The 21,232-nt window shown below is 40.8% G+C and overlaps 1 protein-coding gene across 1 annotated transcript in view; it reads right to left on the bottom strand.

Moving 5' to 3' along the window:
- Window positions 1-7,296: 7,296 nt before the first annotated feature.
- LOC108791552 (leucine-rich repeat-containing protein 9-like) overlaps window positions 7,297-21,232 on the bottom strand; it is a 62,220-nt gene continuing 48,284 nt past the window's right edge. Inside the window, exons 25-32 of the mRNA XM_018562071.1 lie at window positions 19,577-19,710; window positions 18,017-18,153; window positions 16,530-16,747; window positions 14,908-14,976; window positions 13,705-13,830; window positions 10,412-10,595; window positions 8,257-8,401; window positions 7,297-7,353 (exon numbers count right to left, since the gene is read on the bottom strand). Coding sequence (XP_018417573.1) covers window positions 7,314-7,353; window positions 8,257-8,401; window positions 10,412-10,595; window positions 13,705-13,830; window positions 14,908-14,976; window positions 16,530-16,747; window positions 18,017-18,153; window positions 19,577-19,710 — 1,053 coding nt within the window. The 3' untranslated portion in view covers window positions 7,297-7,313. The remainder of the gene's footprint in view (window positions 7,354-8,256; window positions 8,402-10,411; window positions 10,596-13,704; window positions 13,831-14,907; window positions 14,977-16,529; window positions 16,748-18,016; window positions 18,154-19,576; window positions 19,711-21,232) is intronic.

The following is a 21,232-nucleotide window of genomic DNA, read 5'->3' on the forward strand; positions in this document are numbered from 1 at the left end:
TACGCATGCTTTGGATTTCATACTTTCTGACTTGTTGACCTGGAATGGGCATATAGGTAAGGAATCCTGACACCCATTTTACAGCATGCTTGTTCCCTGTCTGAAAGACATAAACATCAGGCATTAACATTTTCAAAGTGAGGGCAAAAGTTGAACCCCCATTACAATCTATTCTCGTATTGTCATCTGTATAGAATACAGCAAATGTTTTATTTCACAATTTTTACTAAAATGACATGTTACGTGTTTTGAAGGTTGAAGAATTATGGTGTACTTAATACTATTTAATGCAGAACAATACATATTAATTAAAAGATACATTATTATCTTCTATTGTGAGCAAACAAACAAATAAACCTAATAAATATGACTCCTACAAATCTGGATACGAAGAAGTCTTCTTATTTTCAAAGAATTGTACAATTGTAAAACTATATTAGAACACCAGGGACATCTAGTGGAGGAAAACTAATTTTAAGCTGCAGAGAGCACATGAAAATGCATCATTTACCTTCTCTCTGTATTGGTAGCTGGTCACACTGCAAATCTCATTCAAAATTGCAGCATTTAATCTCCTCAGTGAGCCAATTAATGCTGCAACACTTCAGAGTGGAAGTTAAAGGAAATGTCCTGATCATGTTATGATGAGATGACAAGGAGGTAGTGTTTTATGAATTTATTATCCAGAACGTCATTGAAGTTGCAAAAAATCTTGCAAAATAGGTTCCCATAGTTTGAAAAAAATATTTGTTTGTCTTTCTTCAAAGCTTTTGATCAGTCGGCTTGTTTTTGATCAGCTTTACAAGGTGAACCTTTATTTAAAGTGATCCTGTACACTTTGAACATTTTAAAATAAATCTCCAGCCTACAAGAAAACCCCTCAAGATCATATTTTCATTATTAACAAGGCTGGCTTGATGTCACTGTATTACTAGAGCTGGACTTTCACTGAGTTTATGGCTAAGTCATAGCAATAACCATTCCACTGTTCAATGAGGCTGACTCAGGGGCCAGTATTGGCACTCCCATCGGACAGGGAGATTGCAGGGAAAAATTTACTTTTCTGGCAATTAAAGGTCGTAGCGGACACATTGAGGGGAATTTATCAAAACTGGAGCAGACAAAATCTGGAGCAGATGTGCATGGCGACCAATCAGCTTCTCTCTGTCATTTTCAAATCTCAACTGAACAAACTGAAGAGAGAAGCTGATTGGTTGCCATGCACGGCTGCTCTAGTTTTGTCTGCTCCAGTTTTGATAAATTCCGCTCATTGTATCTAAACTTTAAACGTTTTAAATGAAGTACTGCCTCACTTTAAAGTGACACTAAACTCAGGAGTTAAATCTTAAAAATACATTCAAGTACCTCAACTATTAACAAAAATGTACCTTTTTGTGTATTACTCGGCTGTAGATCCTCAAAATCATCTCTGAATTGGTGCGGACACTGTCCTTCCTTCTGGAGGGTGGCTACTTTTGTTCCCCATGGTCCCTGTGTGTGTTGTAAAGTAGTCACCGCTCCAAGCTCACTCCTGTGATGGACTAAAATCTCAATACAAATTAGTAAACTAAACCTGAGATTGTAGTCCATTACAGGAGTGAGCTTGGAGCTGTGGCTACTTTACAACACACACAGGGACCATGGGGAACAAAAGTAGCCACCCTCCAGAAGGAAGGACAGTGTCAGCACCAATTCAGAGATAATTTGAGGATCTACAGCCGAGTGATACACAAATAAGATACATTTTTGTTAATAGTTAAGGAACTTGAATGTATTTTTAAGGTTTAACACCTGAGTTTAGTGTCACTTTAAGCTTAACGCTAGCTAAATAAAAATTGAATATCAATTGTGCTGCAGGAGTTCAATTCAAAACACCCCACATTTCCAAAGTCACCATCGCTGGCATTGTCCCACGCGGATTTACCGATTTCAGCGCCAGTTTTATACTGGGTTATATGACATGACTAGTGATCCAACCCACTTCCTGTGAGCCCACAGCATTATGGACACTCCATCCCGGGGAAGCGTCATCAAGCCAACCTGGGATCACAGGAAAATGCCGCAGGAAATGTTGCTGACATCATTATGTGGTCCTCTGTTCCCCAATGTAGCATAGCTCTTACTGGGTTTGAGGTGTAACAGTAACCGGAAATCAGGGGTAACAAAAATTGGACAACTGTTTTAGAGGGGATATCCACTTGCTCCTGCTTCCTGCACAGAAAAAAAGTATTTTATTGCCTGCCATGCCTCTTTTTCCCCAAATGTTTTTTATTCACGTGCAATGCGCCTTTGAACTTGCTAAAAAAAAAGTGACTACTCTAGAAAGACTCAATTCCCTAACACAGCGCCCTCCGTACTTCCATGCAACAGCCATCTCCGCTTCTGGGAGTCTGATAGTTTTTGTACTGGCCCAAATTTCCTGCCCCTTCTATTGCAAGACCTTGACAGCTCTGAGGCTGCTGGAGCTGCAGATCTTGAATGACAGCTCTGAATCTGCTGGAACAGCAGATATCACAGCCAAAATGGCGGCACCCAGCAGCAGTCTCAGAGCTTTTGACACTCTACGCATGGGAGGTTTTTACAGGTAAATAACATGGATATAATTACGTTATATGCACACATAATCTAATGGAAGATATTTGTTGGAATGAATGGTGTGGTGACAGGGTCTCTTTAGGTGTTGGCATGGAGAACCATTCTAAAATATGTGTATATGTATACAAATATAAAGGTAAAATAACGGTAGGAAAGAAAGGGGAAGGAAACAAAGACAAGGGAAAGGGGAACATGGAAAGAAGGACGGAGAAAAGAAGGAAGGAAAGGCTATTAAAGGGTTGTAACTGCTGAAAATGATCCCCCAAAAACCCCCCGACATATTAAAAATTCAGGTGGACATCAAATAAGTCGCCATGTTCGACATTCAATTATTTTATTACATTGTCACTTCACCTAGGTGAACACTGGAATATTTCTTGTTCAGTACCTTATATTTTATCAAATTGGTTGAAGCTGAGGAGCTTTTGTTGAAAAGATTAGCTGTCAAGAAAGCTGCCATTATCAAGTGTCATCATCAAGAAAAATAACAAGTTACAAGTGCCATGTGTCTGAGCCTCTCCAGGTCACTGTAATAACCATTTACTGGCTTTTAGCTGCTCGAACCGGTTGTAAAAGGCAGACAGCCTACTGGAATTCTGTCCTTGTGACAAAGGAGAAATAGGGTTACTATTAACCTTTCCTATACTTTAATTCTAGGAGACAGATCACCTGATTAGTAACTAGTCATTAGAACTCATTAGGACTGTGTTGTTGCTGTCATCAGAAACTTGTTTGTTACTCCATTCTTCCATGTCTTCTACAGTCAGTTCAGGTAGACACCGCTTGAGAGGATCTGAATTTAGCAAAAAAAATAAACAAACTAGGGATGCACCGATATATCGGCCGCCGAAACATATCGGCCGAAAATGGCACTTTTGGCAAAATGCAGAAAGTGCCATTTTCTGGCCCATATAGCGGTGCATCTGTGATTTATTTTCTCCCCGCTAGGCGCTGCTCAGTGTCCCAGCGGGGAGGAGAGAAACTGTCTCAGGCAGCCGAGCGCTGTGAGCGGCCGGCGTCTCTCCTCCCTGCACCGCTCAGCCTCCTGTCATAGATTGGCAGAGCGGTCTGGGTGGAGACAGCTTGCAGTGCTGTCACAGGAGGCTGAGCTACGCTCGTCCAGCCTCCTGTGACACCGTGTCAGGAAGGAGAGCGGGGACAAGCAGTCAGTGATCGCTGAGTGTTTGTAAATAATTGAGGACAGAGTATGTTTACTATATCCTCAATTATGAATGAATGGGAAGTGATCTACCTCACCTCCTGTTCATTCATGATTGTGGTTATAGTAAATATACTGTGTTCTCATGTTATGAATGAACACAAACACTCTGTATAGATGATTCATGTTCATTTATAACAGGGGCTGCAGAAAAAGAGATTGAGGACTCTGTGTTCTAAATCTCTTTTAAAAGGGAAGTATCAGGGGTTTGTTTAGACACCTAATATGTGGACCTGATGGAGAACTTCAGGTCCAGCTCTGCTGATTGACAGCAGCAGTGGGTCGGTGCAATAGCTAGTCTGCTATTGGCTATTGCAAATTGAAATAGCCAATAGAAAACAAGCTATTCATTCCTATGCAATTTTTTTTTCCCCTGACGGCAGCCCCGATGTCAGAAAAAAAAAAAGATAGCGTGGAAAGGTTTACTCTGTTAGATCGAGCAGAGTAAACCTTTCCGGGAGAAAATGTTTCTCTCCCGGGCGGCCGGGAGCTGCTATCTAATAGCGGGAGACTCCCGGAACATCTGGGAAAGTTAGGATGTCTGGACTTATAACACTTGTCTCTGTTGAGCTGTGATTTTAGGCAGCATTACCAGCCCTGCCTGCTGGACTACAGAAATCTGTCCTCCTACGCCCATCTGTCCCTCCACATGCGTACATTGATTTCTTTATCTGCAAAGTAATGCTTCTGTCTTGACGTAGGCAGTCTGTTTGTAGTGAAAGTGCTCTTGGGAGACGTAGTTTCGGGAATATGGCTATGACAGTAGGAACCAAGCTCCCAGCTGAAGGAATTTTACGAGCTTGATGGTGATGCATAGGGCATAATATAAAAGAAAATAAATAATGCTGTGACATGCTTTAGGGCCCATGCACACCACATCCAGATCAGATTGTAAGACCTCACAGGCAGGGCCCTCCTTACCATCTTGTCTTGAATTTTATTGTGATTGTAATGTCTTCCTTATATTGTAAAGCGCTGCGCAAACTGTTGGCGCTATATCAATCCTGTATAATAATAATTTCCAGACCAGATTGTTCCCGGACCCAAAATGCATCCTAATGTATCCCTATGCTATTTCTGGCCTCTGTTCACACCAGCACAGTCCGTTCCCGGCCAGAAAAATACTGCAGGTCTCATTTTGTCTGGTCTGCAATGCACTGGAACGCACGCACCAAAAACACATACCAATGTACTGGAAAACACCTAAAAGAAAATTTTAAGCTAAAAAATTGACATGAATAGCACCGACATGCCCCCAACCGCCCCAGAATGCCCTATCTATGCGATCCAGTGCGTTCCGGGCTCGAACCACATCTAAACACACCGGAAGCTAGTAAGCAGTATAAGTACCTGAATTTAACTAGGTATCAGGCATCTGCAATCCCCTATGCAGCAGCGTTCAAACTATAAGAGGGAAGGACAGGGCTTCATGTGTGCTTCATGCAAATGTGCTGGCAAGGTGCATGCTGACAGGAGAGAACATAGTAAGCAGAAGGATGAATTAATCAGTCTTCTGCTGCTCCTTCACTGTCCAGTCAGAAAACTGGGGGAGGAGAGAGAACAGCACTGTATGTGGTCTCATCCACCTGGTGTGTGGTGTAAGGGGATGTGCAATTCTCAGGCCGGGGTAAACAGAAATACAAATCCTTTGCCAGGCAAAACCGATCCCTTGTATGTCTTTCATCTTTGTATCTGGCTGTCTGCTGGAGTCCAGCTTTAATAACAGGATCCAGCGCAGATTGAACCAAACATGAGAAGTGCACAGTTACATGGATCAATACATTTTAACACTACCAACTAGCATGTAATAGACAGAAAACTTCAAGAAGATGATAAAAATCCCATCATCAGGTTCCACACTTCCTTTAATTTAGGCCCAGAAATGACTGTTATACCTTTCAGAACCATGTCAGTATATAACATCAAATCGCCATTATTATAAAGTATTTAACATTAGGCATATACAGTATGTCAACTTTACTCTTCGCTTCACATATGTACATTTTATATCCAGCTGTATCAGTATATTTATACGCATGTACACACCGCTAGCAAAAAGGTGCATTAGAATTTTTTGCCCAATTTTTTAATCATCTACAGGAAACTGAGAAGTGATCACCCTCCACTAATCTTTACATCTCCCTAGGCAGTAGTTGGAGGATTGCTTAGCTTGCATTAAAGAGTTTGCAGCAGCCTGTGCAATGCACCCGTGATCCACTCATCCCATTTGCAATGCTTTGGATGCTCCATTGCAAGAAAAATAATAAATGCACATTTTGTTTTAATGTGGGTACATTTATTAATGTTCTTGCAAAAGATGAAATTAGCCTTTGATGGCTAATAAAAGCCGAAAAAAAAAAGCCTTCATAAGGTGCCTTTTTAAGCCTGATATTGCAATTTTATTCCTCGTTAGCTTCATCATTCCACTACATAAAGCTATAAAAGACATTACCCTTTCTAACCAATGTTACCTTTATCATAAGGGTACTATGTCAGGGTACCGGCACAGGTGACCCCACACCTGCGCAGGTACCCACACAGGTAGACCAAACACGTGTGACCACACGGACCAGGCAAGGATGTTAGATATGTATAGGTTGTTTAATATACACCTTAGACTAATAGCAACAACCAACAACAAGGCTCAGGACAGCAAACAAAAGACACATGAAACAGGACTTCAAACAGGGTTCAGGACTCACAGATAACAAGGTTCAAAACAGGATTCACGACTCACAGGTAACAAGGTTCAAAGCAGGATTCAGGACTCACAGGTAACACACCTTACGATAATCGTACGATCGCGGGATTTCCAGCGATTATCGTATGATTATCGCAAGGTGTGTGGGCACCTTAAGAGTATATACATTTTATGTATATTTTTTTTTCATGTTTCACAGAATGAAATTGTTTGTGCTTATCACCTTTAAACTGTTATAGCATCCGGTATAGAAGCAAAAAATGGAATGGGTCATGTGAGTTTTATATAGCCACTGAAAGTCACATTTAGGCAGGATTCCCACAAGTTACATTACCTTCTCCCATGATCCTGTGCTCTGCAGTTCTCCTCCCATAATAGATTATGTTTGGCCAAAGCAACAGGGAACTTAGAGAGAAGATGGATCATAAACCAGTGAACATACTGGTTTACATTTCCACACGCTATGCTGAGATAATCATACTAGCAAATATAAACATTTTGCTAGCAGATAAAAAAGGTGCAGAACATGTAGGCGGACCCTGACTGGAGCGTTCCTTTATTATAATGTATTAAAAAAAAAAAAAAAGTCATTGTTCATGGAATTCATAATTCACTTAATGATGATTCAAGAATAAAGCATGTCCCTTGTATCGTTATTAATTTTATTAAATACAGGCATATGTAGATACGCCCGAGAATATCCTTTAAAATATATGCTAGGAGAGGTAGAACTGTGAATAAATTATTAGCAATTTTTAACAAAACATCAGAATTGCGGCGCAGGCTCCAATCACTGAACTACATCCGATTCTGACGAAGGTTCCCATTCCCAAATGATCTGCAATGAGAAAAAAAAACACTGAAAAAAAACGGTGTACATATGCACATGTGTGCGCAATCCTAAGCTAACAGTTCCGGGCAAACATGCTTTGGCACATAGATGTGCGCACACAGTCACATACACGCGCAATAGCGTACGTGCGTGCACATGTTAGCGCACTGGTGCATGCTTGTTAGCGGGCACACTTTTTCTATTTAAACGGACAGAAGCCATGATCAGGTTGCTGAGTAAGCTTGTCCCTGTGTGCCCTGCGTCCTGTACCTGTGTTCCTGATCCCTTGTGTTATCTGATCCAGTCCAGAGATCCCAGTCATCCTGGTCATGCATATTCACCCACCAGTCCAACGCACTCAAGCACTTCTACGAGACCCAGGCAGCCACCACTAATGGCGCCTGTGCCTCTCCTCGACCTTACATCCCCTGTCACCACCTCCAGAGTTGTGGGACGAGAGGTGCATGGGTAGCCCCCTTCTCAGTTGGGTCTCCATTCAGGTATGTGATAAAAGTCTTGTCCCTTCCTCAGCATGTGACTGCAGAGAGAAGGAGAAGCAACAGACTGATAAGCTAATCTCTCTGCTTTCTTCTCCAACCATGTTTCTTGTTAGCACATGAGTGTACAGAGGATTGCAGGAGTCCGATACCAATTAAAATATAGGTACTTGCAATGCTTCCATTCATAAATATATTGCGATTAACATAAGTGAATATAAAGTTGTATTAAGAATATAAAGTTGTATTAATTTGTGATTCTCATATCTGCCTGATGTTCAGCTTTCAAAAGGGATTACATTAGGTGAGGGCCAATTCTGTATTATACAGAAAGAAGTCCTTGGCAAACGGAGTTTATTCCCCATTGTCAAAGACTATAAGCCCCAACTAGTCATGTCTGTATAGCACTCACCTTCCTTCATGCTCCGGATTGCTTTGTGCGACTCGGTTTGGACCAGCTTGTGCCAAGTACGATGTTGAAATATTTGTTGGCACTCTGAGCGGCCTGAAAGCAATTTCAGCATTCACACTGCGGGGATTATTCTTGGATTTCTTGTCTGAAACATAAAACAGTCTATTCAGCCTGCAATCAATTGTCAAATAACAACCTGCTTGCCATTTCCTATAACAATATATTGCTATTGGAAAAAAGGAAACAGAAACACAAAATAAGCATGCACATTGTGTTACAACATTCCAATGTGTAACAATTTGTGCATTTTAGCTGTGCTGTGTAGCAGTGAACAACTGGAGAAATGTTAGAAATGTCTTGCCTCCAGTAACCAATCAAGTCCCGGCATTCATTTACCTGGTAATCAGAGACACTTGCGGCATAACACATTTTTTTATTTACTCTGATATTAGAAATAAACCTTATTATGTGAAGAAAGTACATCATAAATAAACAAAATGATATATTCTCATTTGTGACATATGCTGATAAATCGTTGTTCGCTGCAACTCATATTAGATGTATGGAAAGGATACATGTACAGAAAGATGTACGAAAATGCTTTATATCAGAAGGGCTGCAGTTAATGTGAGAAAAAGGTTTATTTACAAATGTGTTTTCCCTGTCATACTGTTTGGGGATCATTTACATGGATGCAGAGGTCTGTGTACCGAAAAAATGGCTGGATCTCTGTGACTGGGCGCCACAAGAGTTTTGTGCAGCCCACCTCTACAAGTCCATGACAGGCTGCGTCTGTACGCTGGTCCTCCAAGTGTGTACACCGGTATAGGTTTGCATGTACGAAGAGTGTCTGCATCCAGGAAATGCATAGAAACTGTATGGATGTACACACTCTGAGCAGCGTTTATCAGCGTACAGTCGCAGCCTGTCATGATGTTGTTGGACCTGTCAATCAAGCATCTGATCCGCCACTCAGACAGCAACGCCTGAAGGGTGGTTTAGACGTTTCACTGACATCTCTAATCCGCTGTGCATGGCCTTCGGAGGTGTGAAAATGCTGGAGTGATGTCACCAGGACGTCACAGCTTAGCCCTGCCCTCCAACCTGGGGTGTGAAAATAAGAAAGGCCGTCATGTGACCAATAAATAGAGGATTAAAATATATAAAATACTTATTTATTTTTTTAAGCATTTCATATGCAGTTCATTTGCAGGTGCTGTTCCCTGTTTATTCGTAGGAATATTCCATGGGTTTATAACCACTTAGACATTTGATCTAGTTTTTATACAAACTATTACAGTGCTGACTCTAGATATGCTGTCATATCCTTCATGTCCATAAAGCGGAATGGATTCTCTGTTCCAGCAGCAAAAATGACACTGCATATTTATTTGCAGCCAAAAAAAACTGCTTATATATGGCACTCTGCAACAAGCATCAGCATGACAACAAATTGTTATCTTGAAAGCGTGAAGTGCTGCAAGTGACAAAAAAAAATAAACCCCAGGTCTCAAATATAGAAGGCAGAACCCCGCTAGCTTTGTACCGGACACAAACAATTCCCCGAGTACTGTTCTTCTGGTACCTGCTGCTCTGAAAGCCGTGTTTATTCAGCTCCCCTACCGGCTGTGTGTATGTGAAACACACTGGAAAGCATTGTGTGTGTATAGCACACTCCATGTCTGTGTTGATGAAGCATCTATAAAAACACATTTTCATTAATACCCAGCAAGGCTGTTTTGGATGTCTGCTTAATTGCTGCAGGCTGACATCTTTGTCCTTCTTTAATTGCTGCTGATTGACATTTTTGTTTCTAAGCATTAAGCATACGTTTAGAAATTAGTCTCTGTGATTTTAATACAGGGTGCTTAAAAGAAAAAGCTATGTTTAGGTTTGCTCAATTATGTCAACAACTCTTGGCAGAAAATAATTTGTGCAGAAATTAGCACTTAAGAGCCACCCAGCTCAGCGCTGTGCCAGCTGTAGGGCTCTGAGTGAGTCGCTGGAATGAAAGCCCGAATTAGTGCCATGATTACGATTTGCCATGTTTAACATCCATTAACATATGTGTGGTATAAGAGCGCTTGAATGCGATTTAGAAGAAAAAAAAAAAGAGAGCTAGAGACATGGGCTGAATGGAACGCTGTTTACTTACATTTATTTGAGTCATTTGGAAGGAAGTCGTCCTGTCCATTATTCAAATGGAGATCCGGACTAGCAAAGTGGTGTGAACCTCCTGGCAGATAGACGTTTGTGATGCGTAATGGCGGGGGTTTGGTCAAGATGAATGTGGACACTGGATGCACTGTCTCAAGGACAGGATTTGGAGCCAATAATGCCTAGACCAGATCCAAGGAAAACAAATTGAAGTGTCTATTAACAATTTTGTATAATTTTACTCTTATATGGATGGTGTTTTTACGGTTTATAAGTCAGGCTAGGTAAGAACCCATGGGCTTATTTATAAGGCAAACTGCAGAAACCAGCAAAACACTACCTGTCATTATTCCGACAGATAAAATCTATTTGGATACAATGCAGGGGAAGAATGGGCTGGTAGAAACAGGAGCATTTGGCCCCTGGGCCAATACTATTGAAATATGTTTAGCTGGTCTCTCAACCAGGCATCAAGCAGAGCAGGACCCACAGCCAGTGACAAATGTTGGGCATTATATAGCTACCTGGTGATCGTTCAAACCTGTGATCACACTTCCAGCACCAACTAGCCTTATGACTCTGTGATGTCATGAATGTCACGCACTGAAAGGGCCTCTTAGTTGTAGTTGCCCCCCGAGGCCAAATGTTTGCATAATTCAATATTTATGGATCTGGGTCTCCGAGTGGTGGTAATCTATACATATAGCATACTTGAAGTTATACACTCCAATAATATGCACATGCACTCTTGCCATACACCTTTGTGCAAAATAGAACTAGTGAATCTTTGTATGGGCGTTTCAATTGTCATTGTTTTGATGGGTTAGGCTTATGTTTGACTACCCACTAATGGATTATTATTATATTATACTATATTATTCTTATTATACTAAAATATTTTGGGGTATTACAATTGGTAGTGTGGAAGACTTGACTCATTCTCAGTGGGACAAAATGGATGTCTACAGTAAGACTTGGCATTACTGGATATGCTTTCTGTTTTTCTAACAATGGTAAATGACTCTTGGCGAGTGCAGACCAGGGGGCTCTCTCTATCCCCTCAGTTTCCCCTTTTGCTTTTTTTCTTTAGCCATGTCTATCTTCTTGTGAATTATTTTGCTCTCTCTTTCTCGGAACCCATTGCTTCCTTCCCCAATGGTTACCCATCTTTATGTCTCCCTTGACCCTATCTTTACTAGCCTTATCGGCATGTTCTGTTTTCTCTGACACCCCCCCTCAACCCCTTTCCCTCTTTTTTTCCATTTCCTGTCCCTTCCTTTTTGTTTTCTCCCAGGAGCCCCTTGTATTCCTTTAATTGCTAAAAGGTACTTCATGGATGGTGGAATCCTATTTACATTCTGTCTAGTTGCCCCATCCTCTCATGTAAGAGTATATCAAGACGTTGTGTAGTTGGATTATTGGGAGGCAAGGGAGGTAATCTGATGTGTCTTGATTTATCCCTTCAATTTGGCTCTACTGTGTTGGAGCCCATTGTGCTCATTTTCATTGTTTGCGAATTCATAAATAAAGAAATTGAAAAAAAATGGTGGTGTGACTCTTTGCCGAAATCCTGTCTTTCTGTGATTATGGCCCTGCACGAGGAAATCGAAAAGAGACTAGATACTCTTCATACATTTGCCCTAATAGAGAAGAATTTGGCTGGTTGGGGCATTGCCAAGAAAGGAGCGGCATTGCTTTACATTGCCACAATATTGCTCAGTTTTCATTTATTGCTCTGTTTAAAAGCATTGCGCGAGAGATATTGTTCAGCTGAGAAACCTTATGTTTACTGCAATGTCAGTGTTATACATCTACACGGATGCTAGAGGTGTTGTTTCTTATCACAACACTGAAACTGATCTGATTACATGAAAGGCAAAGCCTCCAACTTGGCACTAACCTAAACAAATACAGCAAGTTGCCCCTCAGAGGAAGGTATGAATCTGCTAAAAACTTTGCTGAAATCTATGCAATGTATAGAAATGACCAGGAGTGGAACCAATAACATGAACACCCCCATAATTATTATTTCCTGTTTATTACACAGTACACTAAACTGCCCCAATCTGGTGCTGGTTACAGGAAAGCAACGCATCAATATTTTGGCAGTTTTGGAAATAACAGAGGGCTGAATATTTAAAGAGAAAGAAATCAATTTTAAAGGGGAACTATATATTTTACTCTTTTAAAAAAAAAAAACTATTTTTATACTTATCATTGGGCTTCCTTCAACAAATAAGCACAGCACATTTGTATTCTTCCAGCACTGCCCTTTCTGCAGCTCTCTGCATTCAGTTGCATAACATTTTAGAGCCGCAAAGAAAGTCAATGTCAGGCGCTGTGTTTGCAGGTCTGAAGAGGGAGCAGATACATATATAATACCCAGCAGTTACCAATGAATGCAGGTATGAAAAGTAAGAAAGTATCTCCACTCAGGGCCACCAGCTCAGCATATATTGTTTGTACTGATCCATGGAGGGGGGTCCCTCCAGCATGGTCCTTTCCCGATATTCAGTATATATAATCTTTGCCATACCCTTGCCAATTTTGCTTCCTTCATTAGTTTTCATCTAGAAACATTTCTGGGTTTCAGGCAACCAAACAATAACATTAGGAGTGAAAAATGATTAAAGGAGAACTATTGGGTTAGGGCTTTTCCCCATAGTTCTCATAAGGGTAACGGGAGGACACAAACTAGCGTCCTCCCGTCACCCAAAGCTCAGTATACCGCGAGCTACAGCTCGCGGTATACTGAGACGCCGCAGCCGTCACATATCCCGACAATTCTGTCTGGATCCACCCAGCTGCGTAAGTGACAGCTGGCTCTGCCTATCCCGAGGCAGAGCCAGCTGTACCCACCCCCTCCCCCGTCCGTTCTGCCAGTCAGCGGTTGAGGATCGGACAGGGGAGGGGGAGAATCCCTGCAGGGCGCCGTGAGTGACAGTCACGGCTCTCTGCACGGATAGATCGAGAAGTGAGCGAGCGCCGGTATGTGTTCGCTCACCTCCCGATCTACTGAGCCGACCTGTGACAGTTTCATTGTCACAGGTCGGCTCAGATTATGAGGCTGAGTGAAAATCACTCGCTTCATAATTCTCCTTTAAGAATGCCTTTTACTAAACAACATTGAGGTGTTTCTAAATCATTTGTGATTTGGTACATGAAAAACAAGGAAAAAACAAGTTGCTGAAAACTGACTGAAAGCCACCAAACAGACAATGATGTTCAACCAGAATCAGACTAAAAATTAGTAGTAAATCGATAATTATTCTACAGAAAAGGAATCTTTACTTGCTGTTCTAAGGAATACATATCTGCCCGGGTTCTCTCCTCGCTGGTCAAGGCAATGCCATCTAATATCTGCAGGTTCTGCAGCCGGAGGATAAGCAACTGGCGATGGAACATTTTTCGGGATATCTAAACGGTAGAAAATACAGATCATTAATTTCACTATAGTGAAAACAGGCCTTGTTTTTCAAAATACTTTTTGTTACAAACAAATGATGGTGATACAAGTAGACATATTCCGAATACTGATGCAAATGCATAAAACGGAGCATTAGTGGGCTGGTCAGAGCTCTGCAATTTAAGCACATTTACCACACCATGAAGTAAACCTCTGCCTTCCCCAAGCAGGCTATGGGGGCAAAGTACCAATTTCACTTTTATACTGCCCTTGCCAGCTGAACACTTCCCGCTGAAACCAAAGAAAGGAAGCACTGTGTAGGATCTAGGCCACTGTAGTTGGAGCTTTACACAGGTCTTATGACTTGCTGTGACAGTTTCGCTTTGAGACCTAGTTCTGTGGGTCTATCTCCCCAAAGAAAGGAAGCACTGTGTAGGATCTAGGCCACTGTAGTTGGGTCTATCTCCCCAAAGAAAGGAAGCACTGTGTAGGATCTAGGCCACTGTAGTGGATCTATCTCCCCAAAGAAAGGAAGCACGGTGTAGGATCTAGGCCACTGTAGTTGGAGCTTTACACAGGTCTTATGACTTTGTTGCTGTGACAGTTTCGCTTTGAGACCTAGTTCTGTGGGTCTATCTCCCCAGGTGAGCACTGTTACAATTTCTGCATTCACTGGGTGGAGGTGAAGGTCTGTTAGGATTCTGTGGCAACTGCTTACTTGTAAGTTTGAATCTATCTAGTGGTGGACTATCCCCTGCATTTGTTTGCACGATTATAATTGTTGCACATTGGACTTTGTTTTTATCACTCTGTTCTCATCTTTTCATGTTTTGATGTGCTTTTTTGAATATATTTTTAAAGCACATACTTATATATCTTGTTATACCTCTTTTTAATATGATTATTGTTTTCTTTGAGGCTCTTCAAGGGCTCCATAGACTTCTGAAATGCATGGGGGCAGGTGATAAACCCCCACTGAGAGCTCACCAGCCTGATGGTATTTCCACTGCTGATTATAAGTCTCTAAGCTTCAGTAATCTGATTCCTTCCAAGGATTTAGTGAATTATTTTTAACATAGGATACTTACTGGATTTCCAGACACAGATAGTTCTAATAGTGTTGGGAGAGCCTCTAGCTTTTCTACTTCTGAAATTTCCTGGTGAAAGATAAGGAAAAAGGGAAACCCGTTGTCATGTTGCTTAAACGTAAACATGTACCTTTTAATCATAAATTATTATTGATTTTAAAAAAAATTCTCATGTTTGCATCCTGTATTTGTTCATTAAAACTTTAGCGATAGTATAATATAATAAAAATGCTAATATAGAATACAACTGATGTTGATGTCATTACAACGAAGACTGATTCTCTGCCTTAGCCGAATAGGCTAATGTGCAAATGTGACCACCTACCATGTTCATCTTTGCACACATATCTGACAAAAATACGTTTTTCAGTTTCTTACAATTCCATTAGGGTTATGTGACGTGACAATTTTAGATACAGATAGCGGGACATTTAACGACCAAATTAGCTACAAAATTAGACGCAAATCAGGCTGCCTCTCATTTAGCAAAGTCTATGTGGCAGTTTCTGTGTATTTGCCCCCTTGCGTCTGGAAATCCTGGGCAACCAGCTGAGAAAGATTCGCAGAGGACTGCAACAGATTTAGCAATGCAGATGAGACAGAGTTTCCCTCTAAACAGACACACAATGAGGAAATGATCAGGGGTAGGTTTTATTCAGTTGCATTAGAGAGAGGGACTTATGACCCAAGCTGAACTCTTTAGTAAATATGTCTCAATGCTCCTGTTTAGCACTGACTTGCTGTGTGACGGAATTGATACATGTCCCCCATAGTGCTTATTAGAGTTCCTTGACCTTGTCACTGAAACAAATCATGGTATCACTTACAGTTTAGTTTACTATCTTACATTTAGTTTACTCATTTGTATTAAGATTGTAGTCCATCACGGGAGCGAGCTTGGAGCGATGGCTACTTTACAACACGCACAAGGGACCATGGGGAACATAAGTAGCCACCGTCCAGAAGGAAGGACAATGTCCGCACCAATTCAGAGATGATTTGGGGATCTACAGCCGAGTGATACACCATAAGGTACATTTTTGTTAATAGTTGAGGTACTTGAATGCATTTTTAAGATTTAACTCCTGAGTTTAGTGTCACTTTAAAGTGAGGCAGTGTATCACTCGGCTGTAGATCCTCAAATAATCTCTGAATTGGTGCCGGCACTGTCCTTTCTTCTGGAGGGGGGCTACTTTTGTTCCCCATGGTCCATGTGTGTGTTGTAAAGTAGTCACTGCTCCAAGCTAGCTCCTGTGATGGACTACAATCTCAATACAAATTAGTAAACTAAACCTGAGATTGTAGTCCATCACAGGAGTGAGCTTGGAGCGGTGGCTACTTTACAACACACACAGGGACCATGGGGAACAAAAGTAGCCACCCTCCAGAAGGAAGGACAGTGTCAGCACCAATTCAGAGATGATTTGAGGATCTACAGCCGAGTGATACACAAAGATACATATTTCTTAATATTTAAAGGTACTTGAATGCATTTTTAAGATTTAACTCCTGAGTTTAGTGTCACTTTAAGTAATTCTTAAAACTGAAACTAAGCATGGTTGTGTTGACAGATTGGAAATTCACAAAGCAAATCACAGACATTACCGACGGCCATATTGTACCTGAATTTTATTGAATCCAATATACAGTTTCTTTAGTGTGATAAGATGGAGTAAGTTGCTAACTTCTCTCAGCCTATTTTCTTCCAGTCGTAGAGACACCAGAGAACTCTGTTTGGCAAGCGACGTTTCAGTAATAAGTTTAATACGGTTATGGTCCAGGACAAGGTCTTGAAGAAACTGTAAACCTTCAAGTCCTTCCACTTGGGTGATTTCATTTCCTGATGTGAAAGACCCAGACAGAACAAAGGACAATGGATCCCTGAATACTGAGGATTATCACACAATTATACCTTTGCAATCAATGTAATTCTTTTTTTATTTTTTAAAGGGCAACTCTGATGTTGTGACAAGTTTGAAAATGTAAGACAATTCAGTAAAATCAATGAATACCGTGTATGAACTATGTTGAGGCCTCATGTCTATGCATGCTTCTTTAGTTCCAGGAAACATGTCTGGAAATGTGAGTCTGTGGGAACTGTGAACCCATATATGTTTTTGAAGTCAAAATGACTCAGGAAAAAAGGATTGTGTATATGTTAAAACATACGTATGTACAAAAAATATATAGGAGGACAGATCTCATAAGCAACCGACAAAAGAGATGGTGTGTACCAATGTTTTTTTGAAGATGTAAAAATTATGAAAAAGTCAATTCCGAAGTTATTTTAACCCCTTATTGCCCACAATTTGTATAATAATATTCCCCAGCATAATGCCCCATGCTAAAGATACTGCTCTACTGTTTGAGAACCAGCAGCCTACATTTTGGGCAGCCGCTGGTCCCTAATCCCGAGGTCCCCACTGACGATCTTGAGCCATTTGGAGTGGTTACCAATCATGTGGTCACTATGTCAGCTCTGGCAAATACTCAAACTCTAACCCAAAATATGTGCCCACTGCAAATACACTTTAAAAAGTATGTGTTCTAGGATACGAACAATAGTGCATGTGAATTTAAATAATGAACTGTATGGCAAAAAGTTTGTGGCCTCATAACCATGACATCTATATGAACTTGTTGGACATCCCATTCGAAAACAATGGGATAAATATGGAGCCCCCCCCCCTTCCTTTAAGGAAGCTTTACACAAGATTTTGGTGTGTGTATGTGTAAATTTGTGCCTATTCTGCCAAAAGAACGTATGGGAGGTCAGGTACTGATGTTGGATAAAAAGACCTGGCTCACTATTATAAGGCTCTGTGCAGGGCTCTTGATTTCCTCAACATCAAACTGATCAAACCTTGTCTTTGTGGAGCTGGCTTTGTGTACAGGTGCACAGTCATTCTGCAACAAAAAACTGGTGACGCCGAAACTCTATTATTAGGAGGTCCCTCTACATACTTTTGGCCATACAGGTAGGTGTAATGGTCAGGTACCCACAAGCTTTTTGCCATATAGTTTAGTTTTTCTCTTGCAAACTGCAGATTTAAAACAAAAAAAACCCAGTTCCTATTTTCTAATGTTGCACACTGTTTCTTTAAATTACCCTGCAGAAAGAGTGACTTCAAATTTCTTAGTCTACTGAGCTGCAGTTGAGGCAAATTACTGATTCCATTGTAGCCCAGGTGAAGAACTTCTAGACTCTGCATTATTGGGGTCATCATCTCGCCGAACAAAGCATCCCTGTAAAATGAACAAAACAAAAATCAATCCGGTTTAATACACAAAATCTTTATTATTGTATACTGTATAATACTGTATATCTCACTGTGTCTTACAGTGTATCTGTAAACACTTTTTTTTTTGTGGGAAGGAAATGAGGAGTTACACTAATCTGGTTATACAAGTCACTCATGGGCCAGAAATTCTGACCTACGGCATATCACTTTCTGCTATGTAAGTGATAACATACTGTGAGAATTAGCTCCAAACGGTAGCACATTAAGAACACCTCCACTCGCTTATTTCTTTGTAAGGGCTTCTTTGCCCCCTTTTATTAACTCAAAAGAAAAGTCCACACAGGTGTTTCCTCGCAGGGGTTTTCAAACATAAAGTACAGCTTTTTTTTTCCTTCAGCAACATAACATCTGTAAAGTCTCACCGACTTCAGGTTGTCTCTAACAAAAACTTCTGGCCACACAGGCTGGTTCTTGTCACCTTGTCACACATGGGAATTGCCACACAGGCTAGTCTTTTGCCACACAGGCAGCTTTTTACCACACAGGTGAACTGCTCCCTATAGTCTGCCAGACACACAGTCTGGTTCTAGGGTGGGGCAGCTTTCTTATGAGGCTGGAACTTCTTGTAGAGGCCCTAACAAGCCAGCTAGCGTCAGCTGGGTTTGTTACCTCCAAGCCTCCAGCCCTCTCAGCACTTCCCCCTAGAGGAAGAACTTCATTATTACCCTTGAACACAAACACCCTTATCTGTCTGCTGCCACAATGCATATAACAAAATGCATGAAAAATGTAAACATTCAAGAAAAGCTTATACTTTAAACGATGAATACAAGGTGAAAATAAGTATTTTTTCTAAAGTAAACTATTTGGTAAGAGTAAACCTTTGCACTGCATACTTGCAGACAGAGCCATACACCTATCTCCTTCTGTGTTGTCCACGAGCAATGGCGGATACAGTCACCTGTCACCACCATGTCAACCCAGTTGTTACCATTTCTGCTACCAATTCTTCCAGGTTCCACGGCATGCCCCTTCAGCCACTGGGCGGCCACTGGTGATGGATCTCCTGCGCTTGCACACATAAGTTACCCCGTCCCTGGCACCTGGCCCATTCCCAGCATCTTACAGATGCCAGAAATGAGCTTAGAGTATACAGAATTCAAAACTGAATTTGATTAACACACAGGAAAGCAGAAAACCCCATTTATCCCCGCTGTTCATGACAATTTATTGGATGTGAAAAAGTATCTTTACTTTCTTTCTTTTCTTTCTTGCTGTATTTATTAATCTACTTTTTCCAAATTCCCCCCCAGGATGTATCACAGATGCACATTACAGTAAAGGCATAAATAGGGAACCTCACGTTACCTTCATGAAGAAACGTCCCATAACAACATGGAAACAAAGACCAACCAATGACATGTTACCTGGTAGCCTTGCCCTGCTGTCCATATCCACTGGAGTTGACTTTTTGGTGCAGTATTTGCCTGTTTGTTAGGTGATTCTGCGACTTCTGTTTGGGCAGGATTGACTCAATGTGATTGTAATTTAGATACAAATTCTAGAGAAAAAAAACCCACAAAAACATTACTTAGTAAAGTGATTCAGTCAACGTTATGTGATGTTAGCTGGGTGGAACTGGGCATATGTCACTTCAGAGGCCAAGCCATAATGCCCTACATTCTATTTACCTGTACATACAGCCCACATCTTACTGATTAGAGCACATGGTCCATATAATATAGTCATAACATTCTCAAACATAGTTAACTGTGCATGCAGCCTGCACTTGCAGCCTATACCTATAAATTTGGAAGACATTGACACATGCATTTTAAATAGAAGTCAGAAAAATCTTTATCATTACATGAGAGACTCAACAACATATTCACACAAAACATTATCAGCTACTTCACTACCCACACCCACTGACTAATCATCAACCCCCTGCCCCCACTGGTGACCCTCAACAGAAACTCTACCCCCTGTACCACAGGCACAACACTGCTTTCCCCTGAAATAAACATGCCCAACCAATACCTCCCCAAGGTGATGTCATGTAACCACCCCTCTAGACTGATGACTCACAACAATTCCCTCACCATAAAACTAATCCATGATCTCCCCTAACCCAACTCTCAATCCATGAGCACCTCCAAAAACACATAACACACTAGTCATCATCCCTTTGCCAACACCTACCCCTTGGAATAATAACATCAAGGCCACAAGGACAGGGGACATCCATCTACAAACCTTTAGACAATTTTATTTTCATTGCATTCATTGTGCAGTTATTTCTCTGAATTATTTTTTCATGCCTAGATTGCATGATATTTATCAATGTATATTTTATTTTTATACATTTATTCCATACACCCCCACATGAACATTCTGTTTCATTACACCCATTCTCTCACTTGGTTGTTTATTCCAATTTCTACATTTGTACTGTTCATCAAACCGACACATTTACATTGGTATTATATATTTCCAGATAAGGATAGAGGCTTTGTCTTCATATATATCTGTCTAAACATTCTACTATGAGGGAGGTGTCAGTATGATATAGAAATATATGCTTGATTACCTTTAATGGAACACAAATGAATCCACCAACATCCCTCTCATTATTGTAAATATATACATTAAGTCAGATTGAAATGTGCTGTCTTGTATTATTCATAGTGCACTTAACTACAGAGTCGGGTTCGATGGATATACATATTCTACATTAATATTACTTATTTATAGTGATGCCAGTCTTACTGCTGAAATGTCTTTGAGAGCTGTGCTATTATTAGACTGTGCAAAATCTACTCCTTTAGATTTAACCCCTTCCAAATAGTCAGGGGATTCAGTGTCTCTGCTTTCTTATGTCCAGGTCACTACAAGGGTAAAATCTACATTGTGAATACGTTGTTTGACGACATTGCCAATATTTGTCAGAAAATATACACATTCAGCATTATCGATTCTATGATTCACGGCACAGTATACACAGATGATTGTACAAAATAGAAAGGTGATAAAGCATAAATTAAAATCTAGTGTGTTTTCATTTTAAAAGGTATCATTCACCT

The sequence above is a fragment of the Nanorana parkeri genome, unplaced genomic scaffold, assembly GCF_000935625.1.
Source record: "Nanorana parkeri isolate BGI_ZX_2015 unplaced genomic scaffold, ASM93562v1 scaffold20, whole genome shotgun sequence".
Lineage (NCBI taxonomy): Eukaryota > Metazoa > Chordata > Amphibia > Anura > Dicroglossidae > Nanorana > Nanorana parkeri.